The 18,761-nt window shown below is 49.7% G+C and overlaps 3 protein-coding genes across 3 annotated transcripts; all 3 read right to left on the reverse strand.

The window, feature by feature from the left end:
- Window positions 1-177: 177 nt before the first annotated feature.
- LOC146762246 (uncharacterized) lies at window positions 178-4,021 on the reverse strand. The gene is made up of 8 exons (XM_085536735.1): window positions 2,580-4,021; window positions 2,383-2,487; window positions 2,010-2,341; window positions 1,701-1,863; window positions 1,503-1,609; window positions 1,171-1,284; window positions 896-1,014; window positions 178-743 (listed from the first exon to the last, which is right to left on the reverse strand). Exons 1-8 carry the CDS (start codon window positions 2,664-2,666, stop codon window positions 178-180), a joined length of 1,593 nt encoding a protein of 530 aa, XP_085392861.1. The 5' UTR covers window positions 2,667-4,021.
- Window positions 4,022-4,108: 87 nt separating this feature from the next.
- LOC146762247 (uncharacterized) lies at window positions 4,109-9,978 on the reverse strand. The gene is made up of 5 exons (XM_085546087.1): window positions 9,786-9,978; window positions 9,256-9,694; window positions 8,981-9,099; window positions 6,965-8,828; window positions 4,109-5,706 (listed from the first exon to the last, which is right to left on the reverse strand). Exons 2-4 carry the CDS (start codon window positions 9,435-9,437, stop codon window positions 8,263-8,265), a joined length of 867 nt encoding a protein of 288 aa, XP_085402213.1. The 5' UTR covers window positions 9,438-9,694; window positions 9,786-9,978; the 3' UTR covers window positions 4,109-5,706; window positions 6,965-8,262.
- On the reverse strand, window positions 9,554-14,875 carry LOC107313574 (E3 ubiquitin-protein ligase PHF7-like). The gene is made up of 5 exons (XM_085536736.1): window positions 10,663-14,875; window positions 10,466-10,570; window positions 10,093-10,217; window positions 9,786-9,948; window positions 9,554-9,694 (listed from the first exon to the last, which is right to left on the reverse strand). The coding sequence occupies exons 1-5, from the start codon at window positions 10,747-10,749 to the stop codon at window positions 9,554-9,556; spliced, it is 621 nt and encodes a 206-aa protein (XP_085392862.1). The 5' UTR covers window positions 10,750-14,875.
- Window positions 14,876-18,761: the final 3,886 nt, after the last annotated feature.

Consider the following 18,761-nt stretch of genomic DNA (forward strand, 5'->3'; position numbering starts at 1 on the left):
TGCTCCTACGCGGACTCGGTGGCTGTCTGTGGGGACTTTCATGTTGTTCCTGGGAGCAGCTTCATTGTCCGGAAGGAATCCACTGTTGGGCCCAGCTTCTGCTGTTTCTTTGTTACCAGCTGTGGGAATTGTGGGCCCAATGTCTCTGATGTGGAGGACTTTCATGCGGGCTCACCCTCAACGCCTGGACTGTCCCCTGCGTCCAGGCGCTCTGGAAGACCTGCTGGATCTTGATCTTGCAGATCTTGTTGATCTGCGGGTGCTGCTCCGCTCCCTTGAGGCTGGCGTTCGCCTGCTGGCATGGCGTCTTCTTGGCTGGCTCCGGGATTGCGAGGCCCGACTTTGCAGCGGGGAGCGGCTTCGTGTGCCGCTTCTTCCTCGCTGCCTGGGACGTCTTCTGCGTGCAGCTGATGGAGACGCCCTGCAGGTTCTGGATGCCCTCCGCCTGGTGGATCTGCGCGAACCACTTTGAGACCTCTGGGCTGCTCTTGGTCTGCGCCCACGACGTCCACGCAGCTGCTCCGAGGTAGCCCCATCCTCAGATGGACGTGGGCTGCTTGTCTCCTGCTCGGTCTCAGGCAGGCTGTTGTGCTCAGGCAGCTGGGAAATCTGTGATGTCCCCAGTGCTGCCTGGCTGGAAGGCATCGTGCCGATATTCTCAGGCTCCACGAAGATGATGAATGGCTCCGGAGCACTCTGAGCGGCAGCGCTGGGACTGTCGTTCTCAGTGTCAGAACTGGAAGCTGTAAGAGGAGGCAGGAAGGTTATGAGGATGAAGCTGAAGCTCCGCCGTGAGATCTGCCAGACCTCTTTGGGCAGACAGTCTCAAGCAAAGCTGCCCTGAGCACTTGCTGCCAGGCCTTGCCTGGCTACGGTACGGTTGATTGCCTCTTACCAGTTCCCAGGCCAGCACAGCTGTTGCACTCCCACGTGGCTGTTGTGTTACTCAAATGGGAGCAATGACGGTGGGTGCCCTCAGCAGCACAGGAGCAGCACAGGATCAGCTGCCAGGGTCTGGGGAAGCAAAGGGGTTGTGGCTGTGAGTAGCAAGTAAGCCAAGGCAGGGAGTGTCCAGCACAGCACATCTCTGGTGCTCAGTCCTTGCTACCCCAGCCTGTGGTCAGGCTGAGAACTCCCGCAGAGCCCCAGAGATCTGCTGCGGTAACTCACCCTGTTCTCTCTGCCTGCTCTCTGCCTCCAGGGTAAAGGCACTCGCTGGCATCGCAGCGGCTGTGCCTCTGTTGAAGTGATGCATATGCATCATTCTGCTCCCATTCTGGCAATCTACAAGAGAAGGGAGGGGAAGTGATGAGGCCCCAGTGTCTCCAGCATAAGATCCAAGGTCTTCCCATGTCGTTCGCCCCAACTCCGTTCCCAGCCTCTCCATGAAGGTGGGAGACACGCTCATGATCCAGCCAAGGCCCAGGCCTGCCAAGACAGCCCCTGGGCAGGCCCAGCGCAACAGCCTTTATGTCAGAATAAGTGGGCAGAAGGGCACCAACCTGTTTGGGATGCAGATCCCCAGCAGGGCCATTTCTACAAAGAAATTATGTAAACTCCGACAGCCAGGGCACTGGAAACAGTAAGAACCAGCACTCCAGGCCAGTTGCTGCAGAAGAAGCAGAAGCAGTGTGAGTGTGAGCAGTGCCTGGTGCTGCTGAGCACCAAGTGTGCCTGCAGGGTGAGGGGAGGGCTCCTACCTGGATGCAACCCCGGTGGAACCAGGTGTGTCTGCACGCTGGACACACCATGGTGTGGTAGGACACAGTGTCCCCCACAGGCTCCATGCACATGATGCAGTTGGTGCCTTCAGGTGGAGCTTCCTGAGCTTCCTGGCGAGGACGGTGCTCCGAACAGAAGGACCTGGGGGAAGATGGAAGCGATGGGCAGCGTGAGACGTGCTGCAAGAAGGGCAAAGTAGCAGGAAGGAGCTCCAGGCCCTGGCTCAGGCTGCCGGGAGGTGTAACTGCAGGTTCCTCTCTGTCTTGGCTGCTGCTGACAGCACTTACCTGCGTTGCCCAAAGAACTGGGTGATGCATTCCCCATCCTGGGCACAGGGCAGGTGGAAGCTGCGCTCACAGCCTCTCTCTGTGCATGCGATGGTAGCACCCCTCTCTCCACAAACACAGCATTGCTGGAATGAGCAGAACAACCCTGTCAGCAGAACGCTCTGGGCTTCTGTGGCTGGCCGCACATCTCTGGGCAGGGCCCAGGACGTGGACACTGCTGGGTCATGTTCTACAAAGATGCCTGGTGGACAGGACTCATCCCCTAACTTTGTCCAGGAGGCAGTGAAAGGCTGCGATGGCTTTCTTTGGCTCCAGACTAAGCTGGTGTCAGCCTCTCCTGGCAGAAATCGGCCTGCTCTGTACAAGTCCTCACCTTCCTGGTTGCCTCTTTGGCTGCACGTGTGATGGCAGCAAGAGGGAAGCGGCCCTCACTTCCCGACGGTGTCCCTCTTGCTTCATTAACGGTGCTGGCAAGTGCCTGTAGGAGGGAAAAGAACAAGGTCTCCTTAGGATAGGAAGGAAAGGAGCACCCCTAGCAGTGATCAGGAAGGAGCCCATGGGAGAACTCACCAAGCACAACCGATGGACGTGAATCCCACTGTGATGAATCATGTGCCCGCAGATGTTCGGGTCAACATCTGCCCGGCCACACAGCATGCACACTGCAGAGGAGAGAGCAAATGTGAGTAACGGTGAGCAGCTTGCACAGCCAGGTGTCCCTGAGGGCTGTCCCCAGAGTCCTGCTCTGTGCCTGCTGTGCTGGCTGAAGGCGGTGGAGGAGAAGGGGCCATGGCAGGCCCAACACTGTTAGTGGGCAGACACAGCCCAAGCTGGGCCCACCTGCCATGAAGCTGAGGGGTCGTGCCTTGCAGCTGTTGGGGAGTCCCTGCCTGTCCCTTCTTAGCCTTTCAGCCACAGACAGATACCCAGCAACCCTTTTGCCCGGTACATTTGCTCAGGGATGCTGTGTTCTCACCTGGCTCCTCCGAGCTGGAGGCCTTCCTCTTCCTATTGGACATAATGTGCGCTAACAGCGAGTACTGCAAGAGTCACTGCTCTCTCTACGCCTCACCAAACCGCACTGATGCTCAGGCTGAGCCCGGCAGCCTTAGCTTTGCTCCCAGCATCATGTCACAATGGCCACTCCCTGACACCCACTGTGACATCACGGTCACCGCCTCACAGTGGGTGTGGGCGCAGGCCCTCAGGCAAGAGGGTGGCAGCCCTTCCAGGCAGCACAGATTGAGGACCCGGTGCTGCCTTGCAGCAGAGAGGAAGCATGGCCTCCCTCAACCTGCTGGTACTGCTCCTCGTGGCAGATGCTGAAGTGCTGCTGTCCCTTTGGTCTCACGCTAGCTCTTCTGATCGGAATCTGTTAGTCTAGTTTATGTTTCTTCATGGTCTAGTAAAGATTGCTAGATAACAGCATATTGATGTCTAGTGTGTGTGGTGAGTGACTTTTTGCATTGTCTGACAGGGATAGGACATGGTTTAATCTAGTTTTAATGTGGAGAAGTAGTTTAGACTAAATCTTAGAGCTGGTTCTTTACCCTGAGATTGGGGAGACACTGGCACAGGCTGCCCAGAGCAGCTGTGGATGCCCCATCTTTGTTGGTTTTCAAGGCCATGCTGGATGGAGCTCTATTCTAACCTTCTGTAGTGGAATCTCTGACCACGGCAGTGGGTTGCAATTAGTTCAGCTTGTCAGGACCCTTCCAACCCAAGCATTCTGTGATGCTTTGGTAACAAACTGCTGCTGTATTGTTGGCACCACCTTAGTGTCATATCATCACTGTTTGTATAATACTGTCTCGCTCCAATTTATAGGAGAGAGAGGAGGATCTTTTAATATATGTGTACCCGATGGAGAGATGAAGGCACAACTGGTCAAATGTTAGCCTGACCATTTTGTTACAAATCCTAGTCGATTAGGGGAATGGGGATAGGAAGACAGGTGTCAGAAAAGATAGGAAATAAAAGCAAGAAGCCTTTGTAGGAAGCAAGACAGAGGTGGTCAGCACCACACATCCAGTGTTGTCTGTAGTTCAGTCGTTGATCTTCATTTGTTATGGGTTATCAGATATTGTTGGTCGGTCGATGACCAAGACGACAATGACCCTTTCCAATGGCAGTACAAACTTATAAATTGGTATTTCCAAAGAGGTCGAGTCAGCTCCTTTTGGAATGACAACTTCTGGCTTTTGGATCTCAGCAGGAACTCCTTTTGTTTCCATCTTCTTGGCCTTGGCAGCCGATAAGAGGGAGCACGGAGGCACCAGCGTGTATCTTGCCCTCACATAATACACTGGTATCATCCCCCAGTCTCCCTTAGCAAGCTGGAGTTCTTCGGGCACAGGCCAGATCTTCTGCCAGAAAACAGCCCTGCGCATTCTCTTCCAAAGGCAAACAGCTCCAAAGAAATGCTTTCAAATCTAATACTGTGATGCCGACTGCCACACGGCAACAGCCACCTCATCTCCTAGAGAAGTCAGGGTCTTACCGCATGAATTGCCTCAGTGACTAAGCTCGGAGCCAAAAAATAATAAGGGTTCAGACTAACGTGCACATGCCTCCGTTCTTCTTCTGTATTGTAGGCAGCAGGGAAAGTGTTATTGATACGCATTATGCCTTGTCTACAAAGTGTCAGGGTTTGATGGTTTTTGGTTATCGTATTCCACATCATAACATCCCACAGTGCACTGTTAAACTGCTAATGCTCCAGTTGCATGGAATGTGGATGGTTCCGGGTGCCTGGTTCTCCAAAAAGAGGAAGAGCTACATACTACATACCCCAGAAGATTTTGTGTTATTTGTGTTTCCGTTTTCCACTCAGGGGGAAAGATAAATACCATCCACAAAACAGTTTCCCTCCCCTTCTGGATCTCAGCAGCCATTTATTTTGTAGTCATTGCTCTACACTTTCCCTCTTCTTTCCCTTTCCTGGAGCGTGGGTCTGTGGGTCCCCCCAGTCTGCTAGACACAGAATCGGAGCAAACCAGCATGTAAACCGCTGACAAAAAAGTAAATGTCCTCGAAACTCAATATGTGAGTCAATAAGAAACTTAGTTGAAGCAACAGAAAGAGAACCCCAAAACTTGATGTTCATGAACTGTGAGCTGCCCAAGCATATTCCTTCTAGCGGGGCTTGAGCTTTCGTGGCTATAACTGAGTTCATCATTGAACTCTCTCTTCCTTTGGTACCTTTCTTACTGCAGTGACAATTTTTCTCTCTTTATTCTTTCTCCAGAGAGAAAACCTGACTGCTCCCATTTCCCAAACTCTTGTCATTCCTCTTTATTCCTTTATTTTTAAGTTAGGGTTTAATTTTTTTAATTAAGCTGAGTGTTTGAGTGTACAGATGCTTTTACTAGACAACTGTAGGGAAGTTCCACTGTAGTTGAGCAATTCCAAGGCTTTGAGAAACAATGAAGTAAGCCCCTGAAGTCCAAACCGCAGTGATGAGTTGAGCCAGAGATGAAATGCAGGCTGGCATCACATTGGTGGAATGAGGAGCGTTTGTCTGTGGGTTTGTCCAGCTCAGAAGAAACATTTATCTACATGCATCAAAGCTACAAGTGTTTTGCAGTCAGCGGAGGTAAACTGGCCTACAGTTCCCTTTAAGCTCACATCTAAACTCCATCAGGAATTCTGTGTTGGGTGAGATGAAGATCCCGCCTGGCAGAGGATCCGTGACCACCTGAAAAGACAGGGGGTTAGTAGAACGTGTGCAGGCAGAGCACATTGAGCTCTTCTGTTTGCTCTGTAAGGCAGTTTGCCCTGTAAACTGTAGGTGAAAGGAAAGGTTTAAAGGGTTTGGCAAAAGACAGTACAGCAGGTACTGCTGTGGCTGTTCTAGTGGACTGCTTGTATGTTTTTACAACATTTCTATGTTTCTTAATTTACTACACACATTTTTCTAAGTTTGTTCCTTTGGAAATGACAATCTCCTCCACGTAGATCCCAGTTCCCTGAGCCCACAGTAGTTCCCAAAATAAGGAATGCTGATCTTAATTTTAACTTGAGAAAGTCCTTACACGTTTGGCACAAAAGTTGGCCTGATTCCCAGCCTCAGGGGTCAGAGTGGCTTCTCCCTGCCACCCTCTGTGGCATCATGGTCACCTCACCACACTGGTGGTAGGGGATGTGGGTGTGGGCCTTCATCTCCCAAGCAAGAGAATTGTAGCTCCACAGCTTCTCTGGGCAACCTGTTCCCGTACATCACTGCCCTCTGAATAAAGATGTTCTTCCCAACATCCAATCTTTATATATCTCTCCTTTCTTTGTTCAGAATTAGGCATCACGTTCAAGCACAGCTACTTCCCTCAGATACTCTCCACCTTTCCACTTTCCTGAACTTCTCCAAGTGGATACTTTTACTTCATGGCAGAGAAAGAATCACTTCCGTAGCATTAAAGCAGACGTCCCTTCTCCGCTGGCTTTGTCATTGTCCTCTTCCCTTCAAGGGGATCCCACATACCTGCCTTCACTGTACACGAATGGACCAAGGGCTCCATTCTCCCATAAACAGAGCAGCCATGGGGCACAGTGCTCGCCCTTATGATGGCTGAAGTCTTTTCAAAAATCTCTCAGCTCACTCGTGGACAGCAGTTGAACAGTTATTGTCAGCTCTGAGAGTTCTGCCTCATTCACATTCCGTTCTTAGAATCACAGTATAAGTGACCACGAATCTTTAAGGAGGGTTGGAGAAGACCTCTTAAACCAACTAGTCCAAATGACCACCTGTCACCAATATTGCCCACAAAACCATGTCCCTATGTTCTTGTTCACTACTGAACACTCCCTGACACCCTCCAATTTGTGAGGAGACTGCAGGCCCCCGCCTCTCCCTGAACTATTTCCCACACACATCTTGTGATGGCTCGGCTTCGTTCTCCTCTCTTCTTAAAAGTTGATTTCCTTTCTAAACTCTGCGACTTTTTCAGCTGTTGACTCACCTTGTTTCCACGGGTGTCTGACAGTGGCACAGATGGGCTCTCAGGACGAAGCACAAGTCCTCTCACAGGGACTGGAGCAGCTGCAGGGCCTGTCACAGGGGCTGCAGCAACCAGAGGGCCTGTCTCAACCACAGGGCCCGTCACAACGGCAGGGCCTGTCACCAGGACTGAAGCAACTGCAGGCTCCGTCATGACAGTTGGAGCAACTGCCGCCTCCGCTGGAGGCTTGGAGCGGTTGCAGGGCCTGCTGAGTTGTCATCAGCTCCAAAGATCTCCAGGGATGGAGCATCCACAACCTCTCTGAGCAGCCCATTCCAGCACCTCAGCACTGTCTGCAAAGAACTTCCTCCTGGCCTCCACCCTGACTAAATCTTCCCTACCCCAGCTTAGAAACATAGTTGCATTGACCCGTCTGACCACTACACAGCCTGCCCACATTCAGGAGGAGAGCCCAAGCTCTGACACATCTGGAAGCAGCCCCAGACCTGAACACAGTGACATGCCAAGGCTGGAAACAAGCCCAGAAATGGGCTGTCCTTGCCAGTGCGGCCTGGGCTCTTGAGGAATGTGGGTTGTGTGCCCCACCGGGGATGTGGCCTGAACCCAGCTCAGCCTGGCCTAGGCCAGGGGAAGAGAGGTATGGGAAGGCAGTGGGGAGGAGGAAACCTCTTGTCAAGGTCCCTACCTCTGCCCATCTCAGCAAGAACAGGGAAGGATGAAGCCAACAAATGTTTTTGGGTGGGAACTCTGATCTTTATTGTGATGGAATTTTGGGACCAGAGTAAGGAGGGGGAACATTATAAGGGTATAACAGTATGCGAGGGTGAATAGTATTAGGACAAAGAGGGATGTTTTTAAACTAAGAGTAGGGAGTTTGGGGCTGGATATTAGGGGAAATTTTTTCTCAGAATTGTTAGTGACACAGTCTGGAGCATGTTGCTGAAGGATGTTGTATGTGCACCAGCCCTGGAGGCATGGAAATCCAGGCTGGATGTATCTCTGGGCAGTGTGGTGTAGTAGTTGTTGACCCTGCACACAGCAGGGGGGTTGATACAGATGAACATGGTAGTCCTTTTTCACCCAGGCCATTGTATGAAAAGCTGCTCCTACGGAGAGTCGGCTGCTCCTACGCTGACTCGGTGGCTGTCTGTGGGTACTTTGATGTTGTTCCTGGGAGCAGCTTCATTCACAGGAAGACCTCCAATGTTGGGCCCAGCTCCTGCTGCTTCTTTGTTGAGAGCTGTTGGAATTGTGGGCCCAATGTCTCTGATGTGGAGGACTTTCATGCGGGCTCACCCTCAACGCCTGGACCGTCCCCTGCGTCCAGGCGCTCTGGAAGACCTGCTGGATCTTGATCTTGCAGATCTTGTTGATCTGCGGGTGCTGCTCCGCTCCCTTGAGGCTGGCGTTCGCCTGCTGGCATGGCGTCTTCTTGGCTGGCTCCGGGATTGCGAGGCCCGACTTTGCAGCGGGGAGCGGCTTCGTGTGCCGCTTCTTCCTCGCTGCCTGGGACGTCTTCTGCGTGCAGCTGATGGAGACGCCCTGCAGGTTCTGGATGCCCTCCGCCTGGTGGATCTGCGCGAACCACTCTGAGACCTCTGGGCTGCTCTTGGTCTGCGCCCACGACGTCCTCGCAGCTGCTCTGAGGTAGCCCCATCCTCAGATGGACGTGGGCTGCTTGTCTCCTGCTCGGTCTCAGGCAGGCTGTTGTGCTCAGGCAGCTGGGAAATCTGTGATGTCCCCAGTGCTGCCTGGCTGGAAGGCATCGTGCCGATATTCTCAGGCTCCACGAAGATGATGAATGGCTCCGGAGCACTCTGAGCGGCAGCGCTGGGACTGTCGTTCTCAGTGTCAGAACTGGAAGCTGTAAGAGGAGGCAGGAAGGTTATGAGGATGAAGCTGAAGCTCTGCCGTGAGATCTGCCAGACCTCTTGGGGCAGACAGTCTCAAGCAAAGCTGCCCTGAGCACTTGCTGCCAGGCCTTGCCTGGCTACGGTACGGTTGATTGCCTCTTACCAGTTCCCAGGCCAGCACAGCTGTTGCACTCCCACCTGGCTGTTGTGTTACTCAAATGGGAGCAACGACGGTGGGTGCCCTCAGCAGCACAGGAGCAGCACAGGATCAGCTGCCAGGGTCTGGGGAAGCAAAGGGGTTGTGGCTGTGAGTAGCAAGTAAGCCAAGGCAGGGAGTGTCCAGCACAGCACATCTCTGGTGCCCAGTCCTTGCTACCCCAGACTGTGGTCAGGCTGAGAACCCCCGCAGAGCCCCAGAGATCTGCTGCGGTAACTCACCCTGTTCTCTCTGCCTGCTCTCTGCCTCCAGGGTAAAGGCACTCGCTGGCATCGCAGCGGCTGTGCCTCTGTTGAAGTGATGCGTATGCATCATTCTGCTCCCATTCTGGCAATCTACAAGAGAAGGGAGGGGAAGTGATGAGGCCCCAGTGTCTCCAGCATAAGATCCAAGGTCTTCCCATGTCGTTCGCCCCAACTCCGTTCCCAGCCTCTCCATGAAGGTGGGAGACACGCTCATGATCCAGCCAAGGCCCAGGCCTGCCAAGACAGCCCCTGGGCAGGCCCAGCGCAACAGCCTTTATGTCAGAATAAGTGGGCAGAAGGGCACCAACCTGTTTGGGATGCAGATCCCCAGCAGGGCCATTTCTACAAAGAAATTATGTAAACTCCGACAGCCAGGGCACTGGAAACAGTAAGAACCAGCACTCCAGGCCAGTTGCTGCAGAAGAAGCAGAAGCAGTGTGAGTGTGAGCAGTGCCTGGTGCTGCTGAGCACCAAGTGTGCCTGCAGGGTGAGAGGAGGGCTCCTACCTGGATGCAACCCCGGTGGAACCAGGTGTGTCTGCACGCTGGACACACCATGGTGTGGTAGGACACAGTGTCCCCCACAGGCTCCATGCACATGATGCAGTTGGTGCCTTCAGGTGGAGCTTCCTGAGCTTCCTGGCGAGGACGGTGCTCCGAACAGAAGGACCTGGGGGAAGATGGAAGCGATGGGCAGCGTGAGACGTGCTGCAAGAAGGGCAAAGTAGCAGGAAGGAGCTCCAGGCCCTGGCTCAGGCTGCCGGGAGGTGTAACTGCAGGTTCCTCTGTCTTGGCTGCTGCTGACAGCACTTACCTGCGTTGCCCAAAGAACTGGGTGATGCATTCCCCATCCTGGGCACAGGGCAGGTGGAAGCTGCGCTCACAGCCTCTCTCTGTGCATGCGATGGTAGCACCCCTCTCTCCACAAACACAGCATTGCTGGAATGAGCAGAACAACCCTGTCAGCAGAACGCTCTGGGCTTCTGTGGCTGGCCGCACATCTCTGGGCAGGGCCCAGGACGTGGACACTGCTGGGTCATGTTCTACAAAGATGCCTGGTGGACAGGACTCATCCCCTAACTTTGTCCAGGAGGCAGTGAAAGGCTGCGATGGCTTTCTTTGGCTCCAGACTAAGCTGGTGTCAGCCTCTCCTGGCAGAAATCGGCCTGCTCTGTACGAGTCCTCACCTTCCTGGTTGCCTCTTTGGCTGCACGTGTGATGGCAGCAAGAGGGAAGCGGCCCTCACTTCCCGACGGTGTCCCTCTTGCTTCATTAACGGTGCTGGCAAGTGCCTGTAGGAGGGAAAAGAACAAGGTCTCCTTAGGATAGGAAGGAAAGGAGCATCCCTAGCAGTGATCAGGAAGGAGCCCATGGGAGAACTCACCAAGCACAACCGATGGACGTGAATCCCACTGTGATGAATCATGTGCCCGCAGATGTTCGGGTCAACATCTGCCCGGCCACACAGCATGCACACTGCAGAGGAGAGAGCAAATGTGAGTAACGGTGAGCAGCTTGCACAGCCAGGTGTCCCTGAGGGCTGTCCCCAGAGTCCTGCTCTGTGCCTGCTGTGCTGGCTGAAGGCGGTGGAGGAGAAGGGGCCATGGCAGGCCCAACACTGTTAGTGGGCAGACACAGCCCAAGCTGGGCCCACCTGCCATGAAGCTGAGGGGTCGTGCCTTGCAGCTGTTGGGGAGTCCCTGCCTGTCCCTTCTTAGCCTTTCAGCCACAGACAGATACCCAGCAACCCTTTTGCCCGGTACATTTGCTCAGGGATGCTGTGTTCTCACCTGGCTCCTCCGAGCTGGAGGCCTTCCTCTTCCTATTGGACATGATGTGCGCTAACAGCGAGTACTGCAAGAGTCACTGCTCTCTCTACGCCTCACCAAACCGCACTGATGCTCAGGCTGAGCCCGGCAGCCTTAGCTTTGCTCCCAGCATCATGTCACAATGGCCACTCCCTGACACCCGCTGTGACATCACGGTCACTGCCTCACAGTGGGTGTGGGTGCATGCCCTCAAGCAAGAGGGTGGCAGACCTTCCAGGCAGCACAGATTGAGGACCCGGTGCTGCCTTGCAGCAGAGAGGAAGCATGGCCTCCCTCAACCTGCTGAGGTTGCATGAGGGCAGCATCGTGGCAGATGCTGAAGTGCTGCTGTCCCTTGGCCACTCTTTGTAGCCCTGGTCCCATGCTAGCACTTCTGATCTGAGTCTAGTCTATGTTTTTGCATGGTCTAGTAAAGATTGGAAGTTAACAGCATATTTGGTGTCTAGTGTTTGTGGTGAGTGACTTTTTGCATGGTCTGATGGAAGATGGGTGATAGAAAGGATAGGAAATAAAAGATGGCTGCTGCTGACAGCGTTTACCTGTGTTGCCCATTGAGCTGGATAATGGATTCCCCATCCTTGGCACAGGGCAGATGGAATTGCTCTCTGTGCATTTTCTGGCATAATGGCTATTGATACCTTCTTCCAGTTTCTTGGAGATGATATTGAGAAGATGTTGTTACATCACCCTTCCGGGACAGTGATGAGAATAAGTGGCCTCGAGTTTCAACCTTTGTATGGCAGTTGGAAGTAGTTCAACATAAAGGTCTCTTCCATCCCAAATCTTTCCATGATTCTTCAGTAACCTGCTCTGCTGCAGCACTGTTCCCAAGAGCTTAGCAGTAGGTCTTCTGGTGGTCATGGCTGATACTTTCGTGATTCTGTTGATGCTAAAGGTTTTAGCTAAGCCAGAAAAAAACATTTTATCTTCACTGTTTGTCTCAGATGCTTAACTCCTCCAGTCTACTTTTGTGTTTTGGACAGTAGGGAAAGTAAGAGCACGATTGCTAAAATGTGTATTCATCAAGAAAAATAAGTTTTCCTTTCAACTTCCCCTATTCAAGTAGCATTACAAGCTTTCAAACCTTCAGGCTCCCCTAAACAAGTTCTTTGCTAAGAATGTCTAGTTAACATCTGTAAAGAGATTGGAGAGGAAAACTGTCTTTAATGCAGATAGAAGGGAAAATGTTTGATGTCATTAAGGCCTGAAAAAACTCCCAGGAGGAATACCTCACTGCTTATTAAAACCCATAGATAAAAACTGAGATGCTCAAAGGTTCAAAGACAGGGTGTTGTGATGATGCTATGAGGAAGTGCCCTTTCTTCAGGAGAATGGAACTTTTCTCTTGGACAAGTGCATGGAAAGATCACTTCACTGGGCTTAGTGAATTGGCTAAGTAGATCAGGAGGAGACATGAAAAATAAATGGCTTCTTTCTGAGAAAGTATTTGCCAATGAAATGCAGTATAACTTCAACCAAAATGAATATAAATTCAGCCCAAATTCTTCCAGATAGAGGTCCTCATGGTATACAAGTTCCAAACAGGCCTAATCCTGTCCTTAGTAGTCATTCAGTACACATCTTGTTTTAGCTTTAACTGCTCCAAATCTACAAGGCAACGTAACAGTTTTTCAAGGATCCAGGTACATATGTTTAATCATGGCCTCAAATTTGAGTGGGATAGCCAAAGTGGGTCTACAATATCACAGTGTCTGTATAGTTGCAGTATTAGTGTAGTACTCTGCGGTTCACCTCAGCAGATCTGCAAAAAAAGCCCTACTGTCACTGTGGACTGGGAGCTATTATGCTCCTGACCCTATCTTGCTAATGAGGAATGCAGGTCTGCATTGAAGCACAGCACTCAATGCTCAGTTCGGGTCAATATCCAAAACATCTTTAAAGCTTTAAAATTGGTCTCATATCCTTACCAAGAAGTACTGCTGTTCTGGTCTGGTCTAAACCTGAAGAACATCTTTAGAGGACCTCCCTTCTCACCTCTCTAGTTATAAGAACAAGATTATGTGGGATGTATAAATTTGGTGTAAATACACTAAGGCCCATCTATCTATCCATGTATCTATCTATCTACCTGTTCAGTCTTAACTGGGTGCATACTATTACCCAAGCTATGATGAGAACTTCTTCCCAGCTATATACAGAAGGGGGCAAGAACTTATGGATAGCCTTATTTAAATGTAAACAACATTATGAAAATACATTTTTATTAGCTTGATTGCATGAACACAGTTCATAGTGATACAGAAAAGCTGAATTAGTAATAATACCCTAAAACTGTTATTCAGAAAACCTCTTCTTACATGGCCAGTGTTCTCCTATGCCCTATTACTAGAAATGGATTTGATCAAATAAGAGTATTTTAAAAGAGGAATGAACAAAGAAAACATGGAAAAGCTGTATTTGTGACACACTGACCTGAAACTAAGGCCTCATTTTTTTCACGTTGAATTTTAAAATGAAACGTTTTATTAAAAATGGAACAAATAATGTTCTTCATTTGCATGTTTTCACTTTTACCCCTTGTCCTTTTAGAAATTTCTTTTCTGGAGTGAAAAATGCCACTCTGAAACAAGAGATTGGAACAAGGAAAACATTCATATTGACATTGTCTGAACTCAGTATTCTGTTGGTTCTGAAATTTCCCTTCTGTCTCTTTTCTGAACTAAATTATTCATTGCATTAAAAGTGAGTTTATAAATTATTTCTTCTCAGGCTTTTATTTATTTATTTATTTTCTGTAAGGAATTTCCTACTCTCAGTATATACACATATCTGAGTATGTATGTATGTGTGTCTATGTATGGACTGTGATTAATTTCTCAGCTGTGCAGAAAGATTCACAGGGAGATTGAGGTATAAGGGGCTGTTCATCAGGATGTAGGGTAGGCTCATAATAACTTATATCTTCCCAGCTACAAGGACATCTACACTCAAGCAAGGAGAAGGCATTTCAGACATCCTACTGCTGGCTGTTGCCAGACTCTTGCTCCCCGGAGAGACAGTGCAGGTGCCTGAATATGGCCCTCCATCCATTTTGCAATCACTGCATCCTGCTTGTCCCAGATGGCACAGGGGAATAGCTGTTTCTTTTCTGACTCAACCAAGCCTATGCAAGCTACACATTTTCCACTCCCCTGCTGCTGAAAAGCAAACAATCCTTTAGGGCCTTGCTGGTTGGATCTGACATTTCCCAGGTGCAGATTAACACCCCCTTGGGGCCTGAGCACTATGAAAATCAACTCATTGCTTGCGCGTCACCTCCTACCTCTGCTCCAAGAAACAAGAAGCCCCAGAATCTGCCAGTGCCTGCTGGCATATTTTACAAGGTGTTTGACTAGACATGGGAGTGGGAGAACAGTGGTGTGCCATTCATAGCATGAAGACTTCAGGAACAGTGTTGGTTTGGGACATTCCTACTTCCCCCCAGTTATTCCTTTAGGATGTGGATTGATGATACATAGGCTTTGGAAGTGGAATCATCTTAAGGTATCTCTTCCTCTTGCTGACTGTTCCTGGCCTGCTTTCTGCCCCCAGTCCTATGACATACACAAAGCATGTGCAGAGAAACGTGAATTCACCAGAATGTCCCCCTTTCCCCATTTCATAGTGGATTAAACACATTACCCTGCTGCAATGTGTGCCCAGCAGCAGGTGTGAAAAATGATATAAAAAAAATTACCAAATCATAGAATTGCAGAGGTTGGAAAGGATCTCTTAGAGATCATTGAGTCCAACCCCCTGCTAACACAGGTTTCCTACAGCAGGTGATGCAGGAAGACATGCAGACAGGTCTTGAATATTTCCAAAGATGAAGATCCCAAGGCCGCTCTGGGCAGCCTGTTGCTGCGCTCTGCTACCCTCACTATAAAGAAGTTCTTCCACATATTTATGTGGAATTTCCTATGTTGTAGGTTTTGGCTGTTGTTGCTCCTTGTTCTGTCACTGCACACCACTAAAAACAGTCTGGCCTCATTCTGCACTTTAGATATTTATAAACATTTATCAGATCCTCTCTCAGTCTTCTCTTCTCCAGGCAGAACAGTCCCAGGTCTCTCAGACTTTCCTCATAATGGAGATGCTCCAGGCCCCTCATTATCTTCGTGGCCCTCTGCTGGACTTGTACTAGGAGGATTTCAATGACACAACTTGGCTCCATATGCATTTCCATGTTGGAATCCATACAGTCAGACTTCCCCTCTGCTGCCATCTGTCACACAGCAACAAAATGTAACAGAATATTGGTGGGAAAGTTCAACCTCTGCTGCCATCCCACCAATATCCACCTCTGGCATCATGAACCAGCATCATAAAATAGGAGGTATTACTTTCAGAGCAGCCCTCATACAATATATATGGTACAGTTAACGTATACGATTAACAAGACTTTGTTCAATTTTTAATATTTGTACTAAAAGAGCAAAAAAAGAGCAACAAAACCGTAAAACTAGGAGGATATCTGACCTTACTTTTGCACAACTGATACATCAGCCTGTTTTGATGGCAGTGGCTGCAGTTCTCTTTGAGCTCTCACGATGTTCAGCAGAGATTTTTGATGGTGAAATTGCACTCTTCCTTTGCTCCATCTGTGACAATAGTTGTTCACAAATGTACACGCTGCCAAAAAGAGGTGACATGAATAAGGCGTGACTGTGAAGCAAGGGATTCATCTCTCTTATAAGCTCTGGTAAAGAGGTGTGATCAGATTTTTGAGTTGAATATCTGATTGCAGCCCTATACATCCCTCTTGAAAAATGTGTTTATGTCAACCAAAGTCGCAAATTTAACAAGAAATTGATGAAAACCACTTTGAAATTCTATTATCACAATGGAAAGTACGGCTGCATGTTTTTCAATGTTCACAGGTCTGTGTTTAGCCAAAGTATCAACATGCATAAGATTATTTGCCACCGCTAGAGCTGAAAACACACTGCACCCTATGCCCTGGTTTCTTCCATTTCTTTCCTTCTAGCTCTGAACCTTCCATTTGACTCTCAAAATGACCACTCACCCTCTGCAGGCTGATCGCACCCCTCCATGCATGTGTTGTGTTTACAGCAGCATCTGTCACACAGAGGGGTTTTAACACAGGCACAGTCAAACTGAGGCTTGAAAATGTGGCTGTTGGATCCCCCACCATAGCTAGGGGTTAGTTGACAGAACTGAAAGCTCTTTGGAAGCTGTTTCCTGCTGCTTTGGCACTGATAAAGGTCTACGCCTGCCCTTCTTTCTCCTTGCACTGGGATGCTGTGGGGATTATCTCACCATTTCCAAACAGGCTGAGCATTTCTGCAAGGCTGACAGGCGCTTGCCACCACTGGAAATGAGCTCCTGTTGTCTGCAGAAGATGCATGCATTACCTCATGCCCCTTGAGGCCCTCTGTGCTGGCAGCAAGCGTGAAGCTGGCGTGGCAGCTCCCTGAGCTGACAAACAGCTTTGCACCAAGTTCAATGAATATCCATGGGCCCTAGCATGTCCCATCCCTCCTGCAACCTGTGCAGGTTGCAAGTTATTAGAGGCTTTGCAACCCCTTCCCTTTCCTTGACACAGCTGCTGCCGGACGCCCCACAGAGTTAACTCATTCTACCTGAATGCAGACAAGTTTTCCCCTGCTCTCCTATTAGTGCCGTTTGAAAGCAATGATTCGCCGCTTCGGCTTCCTGGCATCCCGCTGCTCCTTCTTGCACAGCACAGGCTTTTCCAGGGCAGCTTCTGTCATTTAAAACAATAGGGAGGCGAGGGCTGAAAAGGAAATCATCCAACTCAAATGTAGACACTTTAGGATGGATAGAAAGATTTCTTACCTCTCTGCCTCCCCCCAAATAGACTTTTCCTGGGATTCAATGGTGCTTTGCTCTGAAGAAAAACTCAGTGATAAGTGTTTAAAAAGGGGTATTGTTGCTCCATTCTGCATCCCACGCTCTTGCAACAACTGCAGCAAGGGTGAAAGCAAGGGCTCTCCACCAGGATCTATAGTGGGACACAAGTGAGTTTTTAACTGGAAGCATAAGGGAACTGAAATTGAATGAGCAAAACTGGATTAATTACCTGGCAATTAGCTCTAAATTAATGTACAACCATATGGTACAATTGAGCTTGGAAGGTAGAGGCTGTTCTGGCAGCTGGAGTCCACAAGACCTGTAGAGATCAAACCCCACTGTCTGGGGCAGGATATATGGCGTAGGGTCAGTTCAGTTGTGTGTTGCTGAACCACTGAGAAAATGCAATGGTTTTAATACTGTAAGGGAAGGGATTTGGGTAGGAAGAGCAGGACAGTGTTCTGTTGGATTTTTTGTCTTAAATATATGTAAACATACAGGCAAGATCAAGCTGGACTCTCAAACTGCAACACCAGAACTTTAATTCCTGGTCCTGGTCCACAATTCCTAGTCCTAGAAGTGTTTGGCTGAGCCTGGCCTTTACTGGAGCATCCCAAGTGTGACTTGGTGCAGTGGAAAGGGAGGAGAAACAGTTTCCCATTGCCAGGAGATACATATCCAGTCTGCAGATCCTCCCCATCTTTAAAGTGCCAGAGATGGGCTTTGTTCTGAACTAGTACACTGTTTGAACAGATCAGAGCAATTTCTGATGCCTTGAAATCCATTGCCAGGCAACCTGATACTTAAACCCTCTTTCCCAGCCTGCGACAGAGAGATTCTCTCCCTTCATGGCAGAACTGTCTGCTGCTAAGCCTTTCACTCTGCAACACCCCTTCTCCTCTCCCACAGCTGAGGACAAGCACCCAAAACCCTTCCATGTGCCAAAGTTTTGGGCTCCCTCCTACCCAAAGCATCTGTTGCTATAGAGCCCAGATCCTACTTGTTCTCCTGCTGGGGACAAGCACGCCTTAGTGCCAGCTTGCAACAAATCTCTGTCCAACCAGGATGTTTTTGGTGCTGTCATAAAAACCAGTAGACCAAGTAATCTCTGTTGCAGCCCATTGGGTTGATTCCTGCCTTCTAATTCATGGTCATTCTCAAAGAGGGTCTTCACCTGCAGCTGAAGTTGCTCCCCAGGACAGTGCTCAGGGAATGTTCCAGTAAGAACAACACAAACATTTTACCTCTGGCCATTCCCACTTGACAGTGTGTTTGCAGCCACCCTGACATAAAGTCCAAGCGATTCTGCCATAAAAAGTTTGTTGGCTGCCACTCCATGGCAGCAGGTCTCAGACACGGGATCAGCCTGAACCACATTCCATGTACTGGAATAAAGGGAAGCAGTGCATCTTAATTACATGGTTACAAAAGCTATGATATCCAGGGTAGTCTGTGCAAGCTATCTTCTGCCAATTGCAGGCTCTTACCCAAGACATCCTTCAGACTAAATCACAGGTTCTGTTATGAAACAAGGTTACTGAGATGAGCCATCATCTCTTCACAATAGATCTCACTTCCCTAGCATCTTCAAGGGTTAAGATAGGAGAGAGTGTAAAAGGAAGAGTATGAAAGGGAAAAGAAAGAAAATGGCCCATATAACCAGCTCCACTTCACACCCATAGGACAGTGGTCCTTGGAGACATTCAGGCTCTGCAGGGGGAAACAGGGCCACCAATTCTAAGGTCTTGTGTGAGCTCTTTACAAGTCACATCTTCAAATGGCAGTCCTGCAAGTCAGATTCATTGCCTCCAGAATATAA

The sequence above is a fragment of the Coturnix japonica genome, chromosome 1 (genome assembly GCF_054131305.1).
Source record: "Coturnix japonica strain WE chromosome 1, WE-NBRP24, whole genome shotgun sequence".
In the NCBI taxonomy this organism is placed as follows: Eukaryota; Metazoa; Chordata; class Aves; order Galliformes; family Phasianidae; genus Coturnix; species Coturnix japonica.